At 38.5% G+C, this 22,463-nt stretch overlaps 2 protein-coding genes across 3 annotated transcripts in view; one reads left to right on the forward strand and one right to left on the reverse strand.

Moving 5' to 3' along the window:
- Positions 1-12,387, forward strand: part of necab3 (N-terminal EF-hand calcium binding protein 3) — a 40,062-nt gene extending 27,675 nt beyond the window's left edge. Inside the window, exons 7-13 of the mRNA XM_023426065.2 lie at positions 62-183; positions 1,984-2,063; positions 4,987-5,040; positions 7,474-7,586; positions 8,077-8,154; positions 8,790-8,881; positions 11,235-12,387. Coding sequence (XP_023281833.1) covers positions 62-183; positions 1,984-2,063; positions 4,987-5,040; positions 7,474-7,586; positions 8,077-8,154; positions 8,790-8,881; positions 11,235-11,263 — 568 coding nt within the window. The 3' untranslated portion in view covers positions 11,264-12,387. The remainder of the gene's footprint in view (positions 1-61; positions 184-1,983; positions 2,064-4,986; positions 5,041-7,473; positions 7,587-8,076; positions 8,155-8,789; positions 8,882-11,234) is intronic.
- Positions 12,388-20,266: 7,879 nt separating this feature from the next.
- Positions 20,267-22,463, reverse strand: part of cbfa2t2 (CBFA2/RUNX1 partner transcriptional co-repressor 2) — a 36,659-nt gene continuing 34,462 nt past the window's right edge. For both annotated transcript variants that reach the window (XM_023426077.2, XM_023426076.2), the window contains exon 11: positions 20,267-22,160. In XM_023426077.2, the coding sequence (XP_023281845.1) occupies positions 21,804-22,160 (357 nt within the window). In that variant the 3' untranslated portion in view covers positions 20,267-21,803. The remainder of the gene's footprint in view (positions 22,161-22,463) is intronic.

Below are 22,463 nucleotides of genomic sequence, written 5' to 3' on the forward strand. Positions count from 1 at the left end.
GACAGTTGCTGTCTTTCTCTCTTATGTTTGTCTCCCTGGGTCTCCACTGCTGTCATGGCAGGAGAGAGGTAAAGGCACCTGAGCTGACAGCAGTACAGAGGAATGGCAGACGGTGTGGTCGGAGGGTCCATAATAACCTGTGCATGTCCCCATCAGATCCCTGCTCTGGCATCCTGACCACAGGTAACAGGAATATTGATTTATCGATATACTGTATCATCAACAAGTCAACCAATAAAACCAGCAGTTATTCCTCTGCACTATACAACTCCATTATATTGTATGTTAAAAGTGAGGGTTTGGAGGGTACTCCTGTAAAACATGACCCCACAGGTTGTCTGTGCAAGCAGCATAGTTAGAGAAGTTAGGTAATGTGGTAGAAAGAGCAAAAAAGTCAACATCAGGAGAAGCTCAGGATGGATGGATTGACAAAACACAAGACTTTCATACAGGAACTGTTCATGCTAAACCAATAGTCAACATTATTATTTTTATCCATGATTTTAACTGTGTGTTTACTATTGTTACCATGATGACAAATGTCTGGTATGTCTGCTGCTGGTATGCTCCTACAGGTCATATGTGATCGTGGGGACAAACAATGATATGGCTGGTGATAATCTATATTTTTGTTATTGTCATGGAAAGACCAAAACTAACAATGTGTTCATCCATTGCGGTTTCTTTCCACTTTCTGATCAACCTGTCTGTGGCACACTGGTTCCTACTGAAGACATATCTTTAAAAAATATATACTTTTATTAACAAAAAAAAAGTTTTCTAAAAGAGCAGACATGCTGGTTTTAGGTGCAAGAGGAAATAGTAGTTGTAGATTTGTATATTTGTTTGTATTTACAGCTGGAGGACAGTGTATGTGGGATTGACTCAAAGTTAAACTACGCTATTTTCATCATAATGAAGGAACCCAGTGCAACAATGTGGCTCACTGATGTGTTTTTAATAGTTTTTGACAGAACTGAGGTCTATGGCACAGATGAATAGGATGTATCAGGCTGTGGCTACACAGTAGCATGCATTTATTGTCAGTTTTGGTATTTTCAAAGGATTTATTGACAATGAGAAAAATATCACCTTATCCTTTGATTAGCAGTTATATTGCTATATAATATCCTTTGATATGTAAATACGTGCAGAATCATGTCAAAGTCACACTATAAAGTAATATTTCTTATATTATGATCATTTGATTCATTTTACATTCCCACCAAAGCATATCAGTGATGAGAAGTATGTCTAATCATCAGACATTCAAGGGAATCGTGTTCAGTGATGTACACATGGATGCCTCCCATCACTGTCATTAGTACTGTGCATAATTTGAACAGGCAATAAGCTCTCCCTGAAGGCCTTTTTCATCTATACAGGTCCTATTGACATTTACTGGAGAAAATTATTTTATTATTGAGCCTCATTTATTTTCTTCTTCACTAGTATTGGTGGACTGAACAGCAGATATTGAGCCCACAATGAAGAAATTAACTGTGGCTTTAAAAAAACTTTAAAAGAAATTCAGTCAATCAGGTGTTGAATTTCCTTTTATATACATAATAATAAGTCTGAACCTGATTTTCATTATAGAGTAACTGTATAGGTGCATTATTCTTTGACATTTTTTCCCTGAATCCCTCAAACTTTTTCAAAGTGAGATATAGATATATATAGATATTTATCAAATATTTTGTTTGCGATTTCGAAAAGGGAGCATTTTCACTTATGGTATAAAACATTTCTGTCGTCTCTATTTTTTGCCCTTGTCAGCTGATGGAAACCATATATATATATATATATATATATATATATATATATAAATAAAAATGTATATCAGTACTCTAAAATGTACACCACAGTATGGATGCACTTCTACACTCAAATCCAGTTAGAATTATTAGTATGCACAATGGAGGTGGATCACACATTTACATTTTTTGGTCATTCCACTGATTTAGAATTGTGTTATCTCAGGTGTGAACATGGAAGATGGAGAGAACTGGTGCTCCCAAATCAACAGGCTGCAGCAACTACTGGATAAACTGGAGTGTCAGGTATGAAACGTCTCTTTATGTACATCTTGAAGTGGACAACAGTGTATTTCTTGGACAGCCTTTTCTAGTAAAAACTAATTTCTATAATCTCACATTTCTGTATTATGTGGTTTTTCTGTGCCCTGCCTCTTTTTACTTTTGTAATGATCCTCTGCCCTCACTGTGTGTGTCTGCACAGCGATGCAGCAAGTTAAACACACTTCCAATTAAAGTTGAAGACAGGAGTTGGGTCTTTGAGGTTTTTACTGGAAACTTTGCACAACAAAATCAGTGAAGCGATTACAACACACAATGAGATCGCATAAGATACTGAGACAATAAGATACTGTCTACATTGATCATGAGAAACCTATTTATTCATATTTCTGTATACATGATCATAACAGTATCCATGTTTCTGATCAAAGAAAGGATAGATTAGCTGTCAAATTAGTGCTTCAAGTTAGGAAGAAACAAAGGCAAAACACAAGACGAAATCAGGTTTCAAAGATCAAAGTCTTCACTGAGGGAGATGGTTCAGTACATAGGCAGTCAAAAAATATCAAAAAGCTCAAGGCTGAGGCAAGGTCAGAAAACTAAGACATTGGTCAAAGACGAGAGGTAAAGACAAGGAAATGGCTGGTACGCTTGTTGCAGGGAACAAAGACAAACTGATACAGAAGAAAGGAGCACAGAGAATAAATAACAATAGTGTGCCTAAGTATTCAGACTAATAAACTAGTAGAGGGGAGATAACGAGACACAGGTGCAACAAATTAGGGCTGAGCAGATAATCACAGGAGCGGAAGACGCACAAGGGCAGGAAGTGAGGATCTGAAACGAGAGAAAACTCAGTAACACCAAAATAAAACAGGAAGTACTGCAACAAAGAGGAAGGAACAGAAAACAATAAAATCAATAATCACAAAACAGCTCTAATAAAATGACCACTTACAGATAATGCTCAGACAAGGGCATTTGGGCATTAGATTAAAGATCCCTGTCAATAGCTACTATAGATTGGCTAAAATCTCTGTTATTTTACTGTTTTGTCTTTTCTCATGTGAACTGGCTTTAACCTTGTTTGGAAAGGTGCCATTGAAATAAAGCATTGTTTTTATTATTCATGAAAAAAAAGGTTAGGCAAACGTGAGCACAGAGCTATAATATTTTATATAATATAGATTTTTGAACAGGTTGAACTGAATCAGTCAGATGGGAAATAACAAAATAACTAAGGCAGTGTGAGGCCTGTTTGCCGGCCACCTCACTTTTAAATACATTTAGAATGTTTTTATTGCTTATGATAAATTATGCAGTGAATATATAAAACAGAAATAATGCATTATTTTTTTATTAATATTTTGTTTTGGGGCACAGTATTTTAACATATTAAGAATAATGAGAAGTACATATATGGATTTCACTGGGACTGGTTTCGTGTTGTGTTTTCATGATTATGTCTGTAACAAGGTGTCAGCTCAGGGCTTGAACAGTTTCAGCCATGATGAGAAAAATGACAGACTTCTTGAACAGGCCTATTGTGTATTTTCAGACCTTAATGCAGCAGTTTATGTTATGTATTTAAAATTTTTACTCAGCTTTGTGCTGATTTGAAATTTTTGTGTTGTGATGATCAAAAAGAACAGTACGTGCACTCACATCATGTATAAAACACTGCTTCGAAGAGCGCTGAAGATCTGTGCTGCTGTCAAACACAAAGCATAGTCACCTCTCAGCGCTCATTCTGTATCCTATGACCCATTCTCGCTACCACATCTCGAAACCTCTTCTACACCCTCCTCCCCCATCTTCTGCTCCATCTCATTCTCTGTTCTTTTCTTTATTAACTCCTGTTATTCCCATTTTTTGATGTTCATTTTCCCCTCCTTTCAGTCTCTCTCAAAGCATATTTCTCTCTCTAGCCCTCGGTTTTGTCAACCCAGGGGGACTCAAGAGTGGAATATCAAAGCAATTCATAACCTGTAGGATATTCTGAGTGCAATATCCATCCCCACACCTCAATGCCACCACCGTCACACACACACTCACACACACACAGCTTGTGTGCATCTTGCTCCCTTTCTCAGCTCTCTCAAATGCAACAGAATGAGTTTTCTGCCTCAAAGGTTATGTTCACTATCTATACACACACACACACACACACACACACACACACACACACACACACACACACACACACACATACTTACACATGAACCATAACCTTTAAGAATGAAAACTCTTTCTATGTTATTACATTTGCTATATTTAATTATTCCTAACATGATATTTATAGGCTACATACAGCCCCAGGATAAGAGGATAGATTACATGTTTTCTACTTGTTTCTCTGTAGTCCTACGTGACTCATCTCATCGTTCCGTAACACTTTTAGCTTTCAGAAACACAATGGCTTCTTTGAATGAATGGATGTAACTTTTATTCCCCGGTGAGGAATTTGTCTTGCACAATGGCGTTTGAAAAACATTAAATCAAGCACATAAAAACAGATATCATATTGGCAGGCCACACACACTGGTGCCATCTTACTACTATTACTACCTTTAAAAGGTAACTATAGGTGGTAATAAGCTGCTTGCACACATCTTATGGGGAGGATGGTCTTGTATCTACAAATGAAACTTCAGTTTAATGTGTTTCTAAAATGCTATTTAAAAACTAAATGTTCTATAGAATATATATATATATATATATATAGAATATAGTGATTAATTCAGAATATATGAAATGCATTTTGCACACAAACTATATTTCAAACATCAGCAAATTGCGATTAACAACTGGCAGAATAAATAAAGTTTTCAGACATTGGTTCAGTCGTTTAATTACAGTAATTTATGTTCATATCTCTAGCAACACAAATTATTCTTAACCAAATGATCAGAAGCCTCTTCTCATGTGTGTTACCATCTCGTTTTAGAGTCCCAAGCTGGAGCCACTGAAAGAGGACACGCTGGCCAGCACGTACAAGTCTGTAAGTCACCACTAATAGCAGGTTTTCACCTGTGAATACTGACCTGAGTGAATTGCTGACTAAACATCTTGTTTTCGGGCAGTTAGCTTTAATTGAACAGGTACTGGGTCACCATTAGAGTGGTAGTAGAGTTTTTGCGTTTTGACAATCACTGTAAACAGCTTTACTTTAGTGATGCATGAAATGGATCATACCACAGGCTGCCACACACACAAGGTATTACTAAGCAAACTTTAAAGCTTGCTCTCTACAACAGACACTACGCACATACACACACACACACACACACACACACACACACACACACACACAAACACACCAATCAGTTAAGGCTCATGTCAGGTTTTAAAGACAGCATTTCACAGCAATTAAACTATGGAGAGACCTTTGCTCTAATGTTGAAATGTGACAGTTCTCTGCCTGAGGCTACTGCTCAGCATAATTATTATATAGAATAACCTTCCCCTTGGCTAATCATACACTAGCTTGATTGCAGTAACTGCACTTTACTGTGCGAATCAAGTTAAAAATAACTTTAGTGGATAATTGCTGATTAAAACAGTATTTTCACACTTTGTTTTGCTTTCGTTCTTCTGTGTCCAAACGCAGCTCAGATCATTTAACTCTTATTGTGCATAAAATAAGTCATGGGCAAATATAGTTCAGGCAAAACAATATTCGAAATCGAAATCACAACAATTCTTAGTTTCAGGTGATAATAAACTATTGAAACCATAGTTAGGAAACCCCGGAAGTCGATTTAAAACTCCTTTTAGGATACTATGACCTGGACAAATGAGAATATGCACAGGCTCATAGTTAGGAAGATGATATAAGACTGCCCCCCCTATATCCTACACACTGGTCCTTGAACTTCTACTCCAGCACCATTCCCGGTTACTCCTCCTCCTGACTCTGTACACCTCCAGCAGATACAGTATGTTCCCAAAAGCTGACAAGATGTTACTTAAACTCTTTTTCGGCTGCACTCAGTAATCATGCTCTCTTGAAATTGCATTTTAGTCATCCAATTTGTTCACTGTCCTCATTCAAAATGTCAAGCAGCAAGCAACGGAGGTTAGTTCATGCTCACTAGCCTTGCTTCAAAACAAGAGAAAATCGTGTCTGAATTGTCTGAGTTTGGGTCGGATTATATTTGACATGTCCATATACAGACAAAATAAATTACTGACAGGACTCAAAGTATTTATAGCAGTAATAGTAAAGTTAATGTCTGTTTTTACATGTTTCCAAACGGGTTGGTGAAAAAAGGTAAAATTATATAAAGAGTAATGTGCCTCTATTTTTGTGTTTCTTTTAAGCCCTTCAAAATAAAACCCAGTAAAAAGCAAATAATATTAAAAGAAATGTAGATCATCCTTGTGACAAAGGGCTGATACAAAAATACACACAATTTTAATGGTTAAATCTGATAAAGTACATACTTAATTACTCACCTTTTAATGCGGTTTGCTCAAGCCGATTGTTTTGAGGCAAACCTGTAAAACCACCACTGCAATACAACTGAGGAAAATGTAATTAGATTTTCTCCTATTTTCATAGCTACTATTTTTGGTTTGATGATGATTCTTCTAAGGTAGGTCTGTGGATTGTTCAGTTCTTAACTGGTATTTTTAAATGCTTTGAGCATCATGAATTAAATCCCATTTGCTTCCATCATATTGATGTGGAAACAAAAGTTTTTGTCATGTGAGTGAACTGACCCTTCAAGGAAGATTCAAGTCTGTGAAACAGGGTTTTAAGAAGAACACATAAGAGAGGTTGCAATAGTAACTCACTCTAGCACTGACTTGTTGTTAATGTGATGTGGGCAGGGGGTTGGTGTGGCACACTGGGAGACCACATGCCAGGTAGAGTTCAGTTCAGATCCATTTTGAAATATGAATTGCGACACGTGTTAAATAACTTGCAACAACTGACTTACTGTGCGTTCACATTAAGTTGAGATGGAGAAAACCAGCATCCTGCTGTTGTCAGTATATTATATGAAGAAAGTGACAAGCTATTCTAAACGACAGTGATGAGGTATTATGGCAACACCGTTATTATAATGCAGGTCTAGCGTCAGTATGTAATCAGTTTGCTGTGTTTTTGATTCATTAGAGTTTAGAAAAAGCACCTGATTTTCACTCTCCATCTTTCTTTGTGCAGCTGTTTCCACTCAGGCCTTGGATGACAAACAAAACTGAAAGTGCCTTAAGTGAGAGCATACAGTACAACATAAATACAAAGAGGCATCACATTTATTTATTTATATCTCATCTGTTGTCAGTGATGATGAGATATGTACCCTGAGGAAGGTACAACAAGTCCTCCATCAAACGGTTTCACAAGTATCCATCTTGACAATAGTTGTTTAATGTGTCATCTCATTTCATTCCTCTTCTCTGTCTCTCGTCTCGTCGTCAACAGAATATCTTGCTGGTTCAGAGGCAGATGACTGTGACCGATGAAGATCTGGACAACTTCCGGAAAGTTCTGAAAAGCTACATCGATTCCACCTCAGCCCACTCTGACAACCTGCAGTGAGTGTCTTGTTTGTTTTCAGGCAAAGTAATATATCTTTTAAACATTGTGCTGGCTCTGCTGCTGATACACCTTCATGAGCACTGAGGCAATGTTGAATCAGGGGTTTGGATTGTAAAAACTGATGTCTACGAGTAAAAAGGATTGAAAAAAAAACATACTGTTGATGAAGAATTCCCATCAGCATGCTCTCATCAATTATCATGGGATATTATAACAGCAGCTTTAGCAGCCAAACTGTTAAAGTTTTTACGGTAATAAAAGCTTAGCATTTTCACATCTTCGAACTTAATGAAAATGAGTTCCTGTTTTATACTAATGCTTTGTTGTTGCCTTGCTTTTCTCCCTGGCTACTTCTAACAGACATCTCTTTATCTTTCTAAAGAGTCAAACTTTTTTCATTTGATTTATCCTTGCAAAGTGAAAACTCTCTTAGACTTTGTATCCTCTTCTTGCCCCATTCTACTTTTGCTCTCTATCCGCTGTCAGTGTGTCCGTTCACAAGCTCCCGGGAAAGTCGTGTTACATAATGTATGAGTTCTGGCAAGACCGCATCTCCTGGATGAGGTCAGTATGGTGTGTGTGTGTGTGTGTGTGTGTGTGTGTGTGTGTGTGTGTGTGTGTGTGTGTCTGTGTGTTTGTGTGTGTTTGTCTGTCAGTGTGTGTGTCAGATATTGGCAGACTAGTTTGGCACTCTTAACTTTTTGATGGAAATGTTCCCCTCCAGTGAATATGAGCAGATGGCCCATCTCTCAGTTCGCGCACACACACACACACACACACACACACACACACACACACACAGGGACACACAAGGATGGTTTGAAATGGAATCTATGCCATATACATATCAATGAATACATTAATCTGTCATTCAGAACATTGTGCCCAGCATGTCTGCTAAAAATTTGATTAAAAACAACAGGAAAACATTCAGTACGAAGTAATGAGCATATAGCTTTTTGAAATACACTTTGTTTGGTAAAACAAAATTTTGTAACTCCCTGACACGCAAGTATCTACAGACAAAAATTCATTTTAAAATGCAGAATATCTCCAGTTACAAACTCTTTATTTCAACAGTGATTTATTATGCAACAGGTGATGGTCAAGTTAGTTTATTCTAACCTTTTCTTTATTTGTTTTTTGCTTTTTGCTGCATTTTTCTTCCCGTTTTGCTTCTTCGTTGTCCGTCTCTGTAGCTATCTGCAGTCCAACAGCAGTAAAGATTTCCAGCGCTGCATCATTGACATGTTGGAGGATGCTGAAGTAGTATCTACTATGTTGCTCCCAGGTTTGTGTATTGTATGTGTTTCAGCGAGTGCATTCATATGTGTATATAGTCATATAAAACCAAGTGCCTGCATACCCTGCTTAGTGTGAGATCAACACATGTAAGATACGACCTAATGTCTGTCGAGATTTTTTGATTTGGTGTTCATATAGTGTTGGTATGACTCATGAGTCCAGTTCTGGCACCTACGGCTCTCCAAACAGTCACTTCACACTGGGCCCAAACTTCTGCATGTGGAGCAGGTGCTAGCGATTATTACCTGTCTGCCTGCTCGTCTGACATTTTGTGAGGTCACACAAACAGAGCCCTGCTTCTCCTCCGTCAACAGAAATTCCTAGTCTTTTGAAGAACATCTTTAGAAAAATAGCCTGGGTTTGAAAGCAGACTTGAAAATGACACACTGAGTTTGTTGCATCCATGTCAGCGATACGCACACATTCGCCACACTTTGAATAGCTCTGAAAAAGCATCGTTGACCTGCTATCCAGCTTTTCCCTGGGCATCTTAGGCCATGCAAAATGTTTATATCAGTGACCTACCTTTCACCCAGTGAAGCCCTGATAACAAATGCTCCATATTGATATGTCAGTTGTGTACAGACAGACATTTACTGTGGATGTGCAAATATTAGATGTTTCTGAAGAAATAAATATCCACTTGGAAGATGTTCTCCCGAAAACACTTGGGGGCTATTTTTACACTGCTTGTTGAAAGTTATCCAATTCTGCTGTTTCATTCACATGCACAGATCAGATGTTATACACGAGGCAAAAACACAGAATATAAAATATTTTCTTGCCTTGTTTCACATTTTCATATGGAGATAAGCACCGTATACTTGGCAACATGACTTACATCTGACGCACATAACTTGTTTTCTCGTCACCCCCGTCATTGACTCCTCAGCGGGATCGATACATGGTGGTATGAATCACTGCCACTCCAGCCCAGGTTACAATCATGACTCTTCTTTTTCATCTTGACATTTGATTAAGTCGTTGCAAGCCTATAAAATGTGATGCAGAAAGCAGTAGCGTTAATTATTACTTGTGTCTGTTTACGTCCATTGCAGATGGTGCTTTGGCTGTGTGTGTGTAGGTTACTGTACACGGTTGTTTATTTCCACATCTGTGACTGTGTCAGACATAAACTGAAGAATTTTGGTGTAAACACAGGAATCTGATATGGGTCACTCTTGAAAGCAGATACAAACAGACGGTACAGAAAAATCAGATGTTTGAAAACAGTCAGAGTTGGGCATCAAGAAAAACAACCTCAACCTAATCTGTGTAAGTGTGAAGTACTTCACAAGGATAATTACAGGAAATCAGCTTGTAAGTGCATTTTAAAGATTTCTTTTTTACTCATCATTAGATGCAAACAGACTCTCACCATTAGTGAAGGTCCTGGCTTGTGGGCGCTTCGTCTGCCTGCACGTTGATGAGTTTTGAGCTTTTTTCTTAGTCTAGTAAAACAGCTATTAAGTTGCTTCTCATGGAAACAACTACTTATCCGTCTGTCTTGAGATATTGCCTGTCTCAGTACAGACATTATTAGTGGGTAGCTTTGCCCTGAGCATCAGAGACGTTTGGCCGTTGAGAATACGAGTGCAGGCACAATGCACTGAGGAAGAAGGAGGATAGTTTATGAGGTATACGTCAAGCACAGGAAGGAGTCGACTCTGGAATCAATAATAGAAAAATAAATAAATCACAGCGTTCTGCTGCTCCTACCTGCGGCTGTTATTGTCTGTGCCGCTGACTGTCACTGAACACTAGCTTCATTTTTTTCCTCAGTAGGAGCTTTGCACCAAACAGCCTTGTGTTTAATGACATGGTTGTCCTGTCCAACTTTGTTTGATTACCAACCAAGAAACTGTAGCACAGCTAAAGCGAGCGGTACTCTCTGAGTGAAAAGGTCAGGTTAAAAATAAGAACCAGGTTAAATACACTGTAACATCGTTTGCTTTGTATTTGCCCTGTGTTTGTGACGTTCGTGTAAAAAAACAAAAACAATACGCACACAGCCATATAACCTTAATGTATCTATAAAGGCTTATTTTCTCCAGTTACATTGTTTTAATTGCTGCCTTCCCTAAATTATGTAAATCATATTTGTTCTTTGGCTGATGTAAATGTTACGCTGATAAACTGGAAAAATTGGCGCTTAATAAAATGTAAATTAGATTAATGATTTTAAATTTACCCTGAGGTCCCCCTAAGGAGTCATGAATTTCCCTGAGTAAAACAGTAGGTTGTCGTGAGGTGACTTAACTTTCTCTCTGTGTGTGTGTGTGTGTGTGTGTGTGTGTGTGTGTGTGTGTGTGTGTGTGTGTGTGTGTGTCCGTCCTCAGCTTCCTGGTGGATTATGACTAACAACTAATGAGTGAATCCAGAATGTCACATCTACTGCCTACACTGTCACACGGACAAAGACACACTGGCGGAGCAACCCACCCACTCGCATGCACGCACGCACTCACTCACTCACACACACATGCATTCAAATACGCACGCATACACACATACAGAAGAATTCAAAAGGCATCCATGTGTTTGAAAGCAACAGGAGACAGAGACAATGGCGTCACCCAGCATTCTCCAGCAGCATCTTTTAATGTTCCTCTGTCTTTGACTGCTCATTATTGTGCCGCTTATATCAAAAGGGATAGTTGACACCCTATAGCCAATTTATAGACTTGAAAGTGACTGATTCTCTGCAATGCAAAAGCCAATTTTTTTTTTTCATTTATATTTTTATTCATAACCCTGCAGTGCTCGTTTGATATTATTCCAGTGGAGAAAAGCCAAGAAGACACTAGTATAGGTTACTACAGCGATCCTAAATTGGAATGAAAATTACAATGCCTGTAGTGTTTTTGGGCTTTTGATGAGTTGTTTACTGATGAATACAATTAAACTGGATGAAAAAGCAGACTGGATGAGGAGATGGAGAGTTCCTGCGGCCTAAACATGCATGCTGATGACTGTGGCCAAGAGCTTTCATGAATAGTTCCTTTAAATCCTGGCTTGTATAATGTTGTATGATATTGTAGAACTGTATTTCCTTCATTTAGCTACCTTACTGTAATGTGCACAGAACGCCAAAAAAGAAGAAGCTATTATTATAAAAGCTACACCTGCCCTGACATCTATCTGCAGTACTGCTAGATATAGTGGTCAGTTATTTCTCTTAGTTTCCTCCCCTCATTCTTCAGCCTGAGACACCTTCTTTGTCTCAAATGTAAAAGTATCTCTAAAAATGTGCGTTAACACTCTGTGAGGAGATTTTATTGTATCACTACATTATAAAGAGAAAATATATTTAAAGTATCTTGTATTTATTTTGATCATGGTAGAGCTCATTCCGTCTGTACATTTGGACCTCGGATATATTCATATTTCTGTTGTGCTTTGATTTGGTAACGAACACCAATACCTGTAAACAAACTGAAAAGCAACTTTAATAAATCATTAAAGCTAATTGTTTGTTTTGACAAGTGAAAATGCCTCTGAATCTTCACTTTTGACACATAAATTCTTTTTTATCTTTTAATTTTATTATTTTAACAACACCAAAGACAGGATCGTGACGGGGAAAATAAAACTGAACGAACAAGACGGCAACAAAACAACAAAGGGCAACAGATTGTCTCGTGACGAGTGTCAGCTTGGTGTTGGTTTTTGCATGTGCAAGTGTGGGTGTGTGTTTATTTGTAGGTGCCTTCTTCAGTATATATAACTACTTCTACTACCACTACGACCAATACTACCGATAATAATAATAAAAACCCATGTCGTTCGCGCTGATGACCACGGCTCTGCAGCCTTCAGCTGAATGGAGGAAGTTTCAGTTCATTGTTTAGCTTGAAGTCTAAAGTCTCACTCACTAATACGGAACATAGAAACTTTTTCACTGCATCTGTATCAATAATTTTATTCGTCAGTGTTGTGTGAGCTATAAATCCCCCACAGTGCTGTGAAATAAAGGCAGCCCTTGAAATTTATTTGCAGTTTCTGTGAATCGAACAAGACACTTGTCTGACCAAGATTATCCAGCTATGTGAGTAGGATACACCAGTGGTTCCTCACCATGTGTGCTTACTGACAGGCTGCATATCTACAGGTTGTGAGCCTTTCGATCAAAATAGTGATTTTCGAGGCCAGAGGAGGTAAAACTAAAAAATATATATCTGTATTGGAGAATTGTGTCTTGCATTATTTCTGCTTGCCAGTACTCACCTTGCAATCCCAGATTCATCTCGCCTTTGAATCCCAGGTTGGAAGCCACCGCATGACACTACATTAGATTTCATCTCTCCAATGCCGTAACAGAGGGATTGCAACGCAAATGTAACAGGTGCACTGCAGAATACAAACTGGACTTGAGACGCTGCATGCATTTAATTTATTGTTATTTGACCTAAGGCTACACATAAAGCTCAACAGAAATCTATGTGTATGACAAGCTCTGAATAGAAATAAAAAAAGTTTAAAAAGAGCCAGTATCTTGTTATGACAGGAACGCATAATTGCTGGAATTGCTGAAATTCTTTGTGCCGGATTTGCGACTGCACACACAGGCGTGCACGGGCACAGGGGCTGGCACATCATTTCACTGATTGCTGGGCCTGTAATATTTGATTGCATGATTGATGCTGGCGAAATGAAACCCTCTCATCTTTAGCCTCCTGTCAGGCAGGCTGCTGGTAAGGCGGAATGAATATGTAGTGGCCATCGGGGCAGCCATGTAGATGAGGCTGTGGGGACGTGTACCCACACATCCTGTTCCGCATCTGTTCTTCCAAACCTTGAGGGGCATGTGTCACCACTACATCTGTTACCAAGAGGAGAGTCTAATTCATGGTAAATCATAGGAAGCAAAAAAAAAAAAAAGCCTGTTGGTGTTTGAAGTAGCAGAAGTAGAAATACTTCCAGCACGCGGGACGCCACAGGCAGACGAGCAATGAAATGTAATTTTCTAAACATAAACAGATCATTGGAACATTTCACTTTTACAGAACATAAACTTTGTATCAACTGTTCCTCCAAAAAAAAAAAAAAAAAAACTGATGAATGTAGCTTCTATGAAACTAATTGAAAGCCTGGTGTTTAAAGTACAATTCATTCATATCAGTTCCTCTGATGTTGAGATAATAGTTTGATATTTTGATGAGGGCAGTGCCCTTATTTGCTTCCTGGTGGAGTGTTAGATGAGAGAATTGATTCCACGCTCACACCTGTCAGTTACAGCTCAGTGAGGCTTCCAGTGAAATCCCCTGTGCATAGGTAGGTAATTGAATCCAGTGCAGGGATGGCATACCCCGACGCTAATAATGAAAACCATAATATATAGAGGTATTGAATAAATGTATAAATACATTTAATGGCTATTGCTGGGGGGAAAATGATGACCAGTAGTATTAACCCAAAAATAGGGTTTGATTTCAGTTTATAACAAAATGAATCTAGCTCCTCTGAAACTCCTGCAACAAACAAAAAGTGAATTCATCTCCTGCTATAGCTGATGCTTTGTATACAGTATTATTATTATATACCTTGGAGATACAGCAGGGATTAATTCGCACAGCCTTTGTTACATTTTTGCACACACTGTAGGGTTCCTGTGCTGCTGCTGCTGCTGCTGGATGAGAAATGTTTATATTGAACCCACTGTGGAATGCGTTTTTCTCTCAAAGTCTCAGGAGATTTCGTCATGTAGTTATACAATATATTCCAACGTGATACTGAAACAACATGCAGTGAGCACAAACCAGCTTCTTTGACTCTATTGGATTTTTACTGCATAAATGTGAGCCATTGTTCAATACTAAGTTAACAGCACTGGCCAATATCCATACCCTATTCAGTCTAACTATGTGATATTTTCCTATTATGTATTTCCTGATTGTGAAACAGGCTTTTCTGTGTTGTGAAGTATGTGGGATACCGATGAATAGCCAAAGTCAAGGTTCAGACCTTGTGCAGTTATTTCAAATCATACAGTTCTCTGAATAACACTGCCGCCTCTCTGTGCACCCCTCCTTTAGCAGTGAAAAAAAAATATATACAGGCCTTTTTATTCCCTTTCAGGCAGGTGCCCTTGGTTCTGATGAGTGAAAACACACCTCATCACTTCATAGTGCCAAGGGCCTGCGCTAAGGTGACCAAATGACATTTGTTGTCCTGTTTCATTCCTCTCTACTGCCATTTTCTCTGTCTTGGTTACCTTATTGTGCAGAAGGCAACACACAGAAGGCATTTAAAGTAAAATCTTGTGTTACCTCTCTGTAGGGGACAGCAGAAAAACCTTGGAAGAATGCCAACACGACAGTACAAGATGTCCGTATCAGATATTTTAAAACACAATATGTAAGCTCACACACAATTTTTGAAGCCTGTATGACGTCAGAGAAGCGCTTTACCATATGTGATATACGTAAAACCAATTATAACTTCAGAGTTAGTATTTAGCTCATGGGGAAGGTAAGTCACTATACAACAAATAAAAAGATAAGATACATGGAAATTAAAGAGGACACCAAATCATTTTTTTTTTTTTGTCGATGTTCATGAGCAACTCATCTCCACAGAGATCCAAAGACTGGAGGCCAAAGGTGACAAAGCAGTAGCTGTTGTCCTATTTCATACCTCACTTTCTCTGTTTCTTTTCACCCTGGAAACTTTATTGTGTAGGAGGTAACATGCTCACAGACTTGTCTCTGAAAGACAGGGTCACTCATTCTTGTTGACTGAGAGACTCGTCACACTGACTCGAGATTTGCTAAACAGCAGTTTATTATCCCAAGCTAATAGTGTTCATAAGAACTAACGGTTTAAACAAAAAAATAGTTTTTGCAAGTGCAGTTTCTTTGTGTGTGTGTTTTTTTTTTTTTTTATGCAGAAGATTGGAAAGCTACATTTTATGCTTGTCTTGTGTTGTGTTTTGATGTAGGTCCCTCGCAGCAGAAGTAGTGTCTCAAAATCAATTACTGTAAATCACTCCTGACCTTGAAGAACATTAAGTGTTCATAATAGCATGCTGTCAAAAAAGCTTTTGCAAATGTTACGGAGGGGCAGACAGAGTGAGAGGGGGTTGGGGGGGTGGAAAAGACGGATTAGGATGGAGAGATATATCATCAGAATGGGATTTCAGTGTCATGTGTTGTCCACACTCCAGCATGGGACTAAGATATCACTCTAACGTCCTCATGTCTCTGTGATGATGATCTATTGCAGATCCTCCAACGCGATCGTATAATTTAAACATCACGTTGAGCGGAGGTGAAAGACACAATGAAAGCTCCCTATGCACAGCTAAATTCTGCTGAGTTTGTTTGCTCAGTGCACTGGATTTATGACTTTGTAATGTTGTGAACTTCTTGCTTTACCCTGCTCTCATCTCATGTCTGTGTGTGTGATCTACTCGCCATTTTATAGTTTTATACTGCAAAACATATGTTAGCATGCCAGTATGCTATATTAAGATAGAGAGTATGGTATAGCTGCTTCACCATCATTGTCATTGAGAGCATTGTAGCATGATAATGTTAGCATTTAGGTCAAAGAACAATTATGCCTAAGTGTGTCCTCACAGAGCTAAAGTGGCTGCATTCTCTCTCAGTCTTGTTGCTACTGTTTATAGTTCTCATCTTATCTCCTCATGATACATAAAGCCATCTCAGTTTTATATCTGTCTGTGAAACCCTTTGAACACTCAGCTATAGGACAAGTGCTGTACAGTAGGGGCCTACATTAGATGTATTATTAAGTAATCCACTGGGTACTACTCTTTCCTGTGCAGCTACTATCTAGTTCACATTGGAGTACTGTAACCTATTTGTCATTAAGTAGCTCTCCAAATAATGTTGTTTTCTGAGAAATGTATTCAGATTACATCAGGACAATGGTTGCACATTTGATCACACTAGAGTGGTAGAGTGGTTCGACATTTTGGGGAATGTGCTTTTTCACTTTATTGCATAAAGATGAGAAGATCTACCTCTCTCATATCTCTAAAGGAAAGATGAAGCTACAGCCAGCAGCCGGAAAACAAAAACTTGAAGTGTTCCATAAGTGGAAAGACAAATAAGTATGAAAGAGTTAACTTGTCAAAGGTTCAGTGTAATTGTGTTGTGACAAAACCTGCTATGTCTTTAAAGGTCATTGTAGTTAAATTGTTGGATGTAATTTCTTTACTGTGTGGGATATTTATGACTCATGAAATAAAACCAATTAAATGCTGTTACATAACATACAGATGCACATGTCAGGAAATATATCATCTTCGGTGTTTGTAACTGGAATGATTCTATCTTTGTGAGTTGTTATCAAAGCAGATGATATTAAAAACTACAGCCGTCAGAACAGTGGGAAAATCGGAGATGAAGGATGAAAAGAGGGGACGGGTAGGGAGTGAAAGAAGGAGAAAAATATGTTTTCTGTATCTCCGCTTTGCTTTCTGTGGCTTGTATTTTAGGCATCATAAGAGGAGCTTTGGAAACGAGAATCTAAAGTGACATCCATTACTCCGCCTCCAGCTAGACGTTGGGACAGAAACCAGGCACATAATTAAACCAGTCTCTCCCACAATCATTACAACATTGTGTAGTAGCATTTTTTTTGCCAAGAAACCAGCGGAGGGAACTCGGCACACACTGCCCCTCTGTCCCCAATGAACACAGACCAACACATACACACAAACACAACTGTGTACGTTTGCTGACTCCACTTTTTCCTCTTTCCTCTGGGCAGATGCAATTAACTGCCAACTCATAAAAATAATAACCAACAGAACGTCTTTGATGCAGAACAGAACAAGATGACAAGATGGAACATACTGACAAAAGTCACTTGTAAACAGCACCGTGCCTAAACAGAAGAAGCTCTTGCATAGGCCTACGGTGTGCACTGTGTATACGGTATTCTTATAGCGTGGAAGGGAATTGCATGTACAGGTCCATAATTATCAAATAGAAAACCAGCATCTGAGCCACAGCACGAAACCACTCAGTGTATTATCTTCAGCATAAAGTAAACGTCACGATCCTGTTACTAGACAGGCACAGAAATAAACAACAACAGTGATTCTGGCACACACGCTGACTCACAAAATTACATCTAGATAAAAGATGAGTCATATTCATTTTTAGATTAACTAATGATTAGTAAATGCACTTTGTAAGCACGGTCCTTTGTATATCTGTGCTTACAAAGACAACACTACATGGGAAGACAAACTACAGTAGCTGCTTTTGTTCAGATTTATTATCCACAACTGAGAGCTGAGAAATATGCCTTAGCTAACTGTAACTAGACATTTAGTCACACACTGTACTTTAGTACAAATGTGAGGTTTTCATTCTTTATTTGTTGTTTATCACTTTATGCAATACATACTTTTATTCCCCTATATTTCAGAGGGAAATATATTATCCACTACATGTAATTGACAGCTGCAGTTACTTTGTTGATTTTGATTTTTCATACAAAACTTATGATGAGTTTATTAAATATGATGAATAGTTATAGATTAAACAAACCAACTATATATTGAATGGTTAAAATGAGTTCCAGCCTGATCAACTACAACAGCAAAATGCTGCATAGACAATAATGCATCACTTGTGGTAACCCAGTAATATGATAAGTAAAACACTCACAGGGGGAATTTAATTTTACTTTCAATACTTACATACTTTTACTTGAGTAATAGTTTCAGTGCAGGACTAAGTATTGCTTTTACTGGTACTTTAACATTTACATTTGGTATGAGTAGAACTTTAGTTTTTGGTCTGCTACATTAGTTTTTCAGCTTTAGATACTTTACTTAAGCTATAAATAGTTTAGATACAAAACATAATACTGAATTATGAACACATAAGGTGTACTGCATTGGTATAGATCAACAAACAATATTGTTATTATTGTTATCATTATTATTATTACTTTTATTTTTAGAAGAAGAAGAAGTAGGAGGAGGAGTAGTAGTAGTAGTATTAGTACTAGTGGTGTCAGGGTGTTCAGCATTACTGGATGACTTTGTTTGGGTCCGGCTCAAGTTCTGTTGAAGAGACAGAAAACTCTGAAGACTACAAAAGTCATGTTTTTTGGTAGCGGTGTGGAATGAAGTATTTCCTATATCTGCAGTCATGGACTGTGATCCAAGATTCACTGGGCATCTCCTCCTCATTGCAGACTGGTGCAACAAGTCAGCAGCATGTAGACATCTTCTAACTTTGCAGTCACACTTCTCAAATTGTATCATCTACTGCCACCTCGTGGTTGCACGTGATGTTACACCTTCCCACTGCGTGTTGGCTTTTGAATTGAATTAATTTTTTGCTTCTTTGATGTAAAAAAAATGATGACTGATGACTAATGTAACTGTTGAAGTCAGTCATCTTCTACATCCACCGTTCTCTTGAATAATGATCTTCAATGTGAACTGACTTGAATATTAATTAACTGCAGAGATGGAAAAACATTATGCATTATACATGACAGAACTTCCACCCACTTTAGAATAATTCAATCCTGGCAAGAACCTCCTCATTACCTCATACCTGAATTCAAAGATGACTCTTGCATATTTCATCAGGAGTCACTGAATCATTCACAACATCAAGGAGACAAACAAGAGACGCAAAAATAAGACACACTCGTGGCTTTTGAGAAGAACCCCAACAACAAGTTTGTTGAAGAGGCATTTTTTTGTCTCGAGTTGATTTTTCTCAGAAAATCTTGAACACATTTAATGAAATTACATAGAGACAATCAATTAACTTGATATCTCCATATCTCCATATACTGCTGGTTTGTGATGGCAATTACTTTAATATCACAAATGGATATTTCTTCTTCTATGCCCTCATTAAATTCAGCAGACCTTTAGAGACAAGCTGGACACCAATGACCCAAAACCAAATATCTGAAATACGAAGAGTCCTGGAGATATTACCACAAAGTACTGGTGCTTTTTATACTTTTATACTGTTCTCAGCTCAGAAATGATATAAGGCTAAAGCCAATTAATGCAGAATTAAGTACATAACCTAAAACAATAGAGTCAATGTTTTGGATTCAATATTTAATTTAACTGGATTAATACCATTTTGTGTCAAGGATTTAAGAAACAAGTTATGTAGCAGATTAATATTTGTTCATAGTGATCATGTAACATTGAAATCTACTGGTTTGGTCATTTGTAGCTCCTCAATTACTCTTAACTTTTTTTACTTTTAATTCAATGAAAAAGATGAGGAAATGTAATTCTATATAAACGGACAGGTGTCGTATTTAACACTCAGCTCACACTGATGTATGATTTGATATGATCGGGTTCACCTTCATCTCAGCACATATTCAATCGCAGAACAGACATAAATAATGTTCTGAAGTAATTCTATTTCTTTATTTCATACTTCATGTCAAGATATCTTTTTTCATATGAAGTTGTTATGCCTCATAACAAAAGAACGTGTTTAAAGAAGGAAGGGAAAATCGTGGCTCACAAAATAAAGGCATTATCTCATAATATTCTTTACAAAGTCATCTTACAACCAACAAAAACAACAACAATGTCTCAGTTGTAACAGCAGAGTACGATATATCAAAGTTTAGCACTAAACGTTTGACTTAAATCTAACTGTGACAAAAGAAAAAAAAAAAAAAGAAAAATAGAGAATGAACTGTACATACAAATACAGTTTAACTCCTGAGATTCTCTGTGGGAGAGAGAGTCGCTGCTCTAAACCTGCGCCACAGCAACGTAACATCAAATGAGCATTTTAATGCTTAAAAAGCTGTACTACAAATTGGTCTTCTTCTCTGATGAAACCATTGCAGTGACGCAACATTCGGAGCAACATCTGACCCTGCCATATACACAACTGGTGATGTGAACAAGTGCCAGAATGAAACTGCAACCGGAATAAAAGTCATAACTGAATCTTGAATCCTGCGCTTACTCAATCCAGCCGCCATTCCCTTTACCTCTGTTTGTTCAAGATATCTGATGATCGCAAATGAAAAATAGAGACCAGAGTTCCTCGCTAAACTCATTATACAAGTAGATATGACGTGTGGGGGTTAGTGTATGAGTATCTCTTGTTCACAAGGACATTTACAGGCAATGACGACGACTCTCTCTTTAGTGACTGGAAACTTTGGTAATGCAAGAAACGGCTTGAGATACCTGACCACTTCATTTTAATATTGCTTTGACAAAAGTAATCATATGCTTTACAATAATCACTGACGGCACGACCATTTGACACACGCATTCACACATAAGAAAACCTGACAAAAAGTTGGCGAGCAAATATTTATGTATACAGGAGAGCTGCAGAGACGATCTTATGTGGTCTACTGTCAGATTTTTCCTACAGGGACGACGACAGATGCTTTATGGCTGGTACTATTACACTGTTTACATTTAACACCACCACCACCTCCTTATCTTAAATTTATACACAACAAAGTGAGAATTTCAGTTGAGGGGAGGCGTCTCTCATACCTCGCTGTCTTCTAATCTCCTCTGCCTTTTCTCATATGCCTTCCTTTCATAACTTCCTCCCCGCAGCCAGAGATAAACTGAGATCAATCGGCAGTTTTTTCCCCTCCCTTCCCCAGATCCAAGATTTGGGGTTTTTGGACGAAGACAAACACGTTTCCATCTGTTAGGGAGATCTGTTTTCCAATGGATGCATTTGAGACGAGTCCTTCTGTCCTTTGCCAAAGCCAAAGTCCCAGTTGACATATCACTCACACAGTCATCCATAATCTGTCCTTTTTTATCTGCCAAAGATTATGATGAAAAATCTGTTATCCTAACTTAACCCACAAACAGTTCCCTCATGGTGCTGATTCAATTCTTTCCCCGTTTAGGAAGAGGATGGGTGACCACTGAAGTCCTTCACTTTCTAGTGTCCGTTGGCCTCGGGGGCCGAGGCGGGGGTGGAGGGAGTGGAGGAGCGAGAAGCAACCGAAGCCTTCTCTCCACCAGGACTGGAGACTGAAGGCACGCTGTCGGAGGCCTTAACCCCGGCCAGGCCGACAGGGGACACCCCGGCCGCCGCTGCTGCGGCCGCCGCCGTGGCCATGGCGGCTACCCTGCTTGCGGTGATGGCAGAAACTGATTTGGGTTGCGCCTGAAGTCCTGGGCTGCAGATAAGGTGATGCCTCTCCCAGTCTTTGTGCTGGCAGAAAGAGCCACAGTAGCGAGCGGCGTTGCAGCCGCTGCACGTCTCGCTAGCTTTGCGGCCGCAATTCCAGCAACACTGAGGAGGGAAGGAGGAACAACTGTGAGCTTTCACAAAAATGGAAGGTTTCACAGGCAGATATTTGTGTCATCATGAATTTGAGTGAGCCTCCTCTAAAATAAAATTCTTTCTGGCCACTTTGAAGCAGAGAAAACAAGCTCTAAACACAACAGCTTTTAAGTTGTTATGGCAAACAGCTGCCTATTTACCCACCCAGCAGATATGTAGTAAAATTAGCATTCATTTGGAGCCATGTCTCTATCCATCTAATGAATCTAAGTCCAATATTCACTCTCATATTAGTGAACTAACTCCTGGGGG

Source organism: Seriola lalandi, unplaced genomic scaffold (genome assembly GCF_002814215.2).
Source record: "Seriola lalandi dorsalis isolate HSWRI2012SDOR001 ecotype SW California unplaced genomic scaffold, Sedor1 jcf7180002054805, whole genome shotgun sequence".
Lineage (NCBI taxonomy): Eukaryota > Metazoa > Chordata > Actinopteri > Carangiformes > Carangidae > Seriola > Seriola lalandi.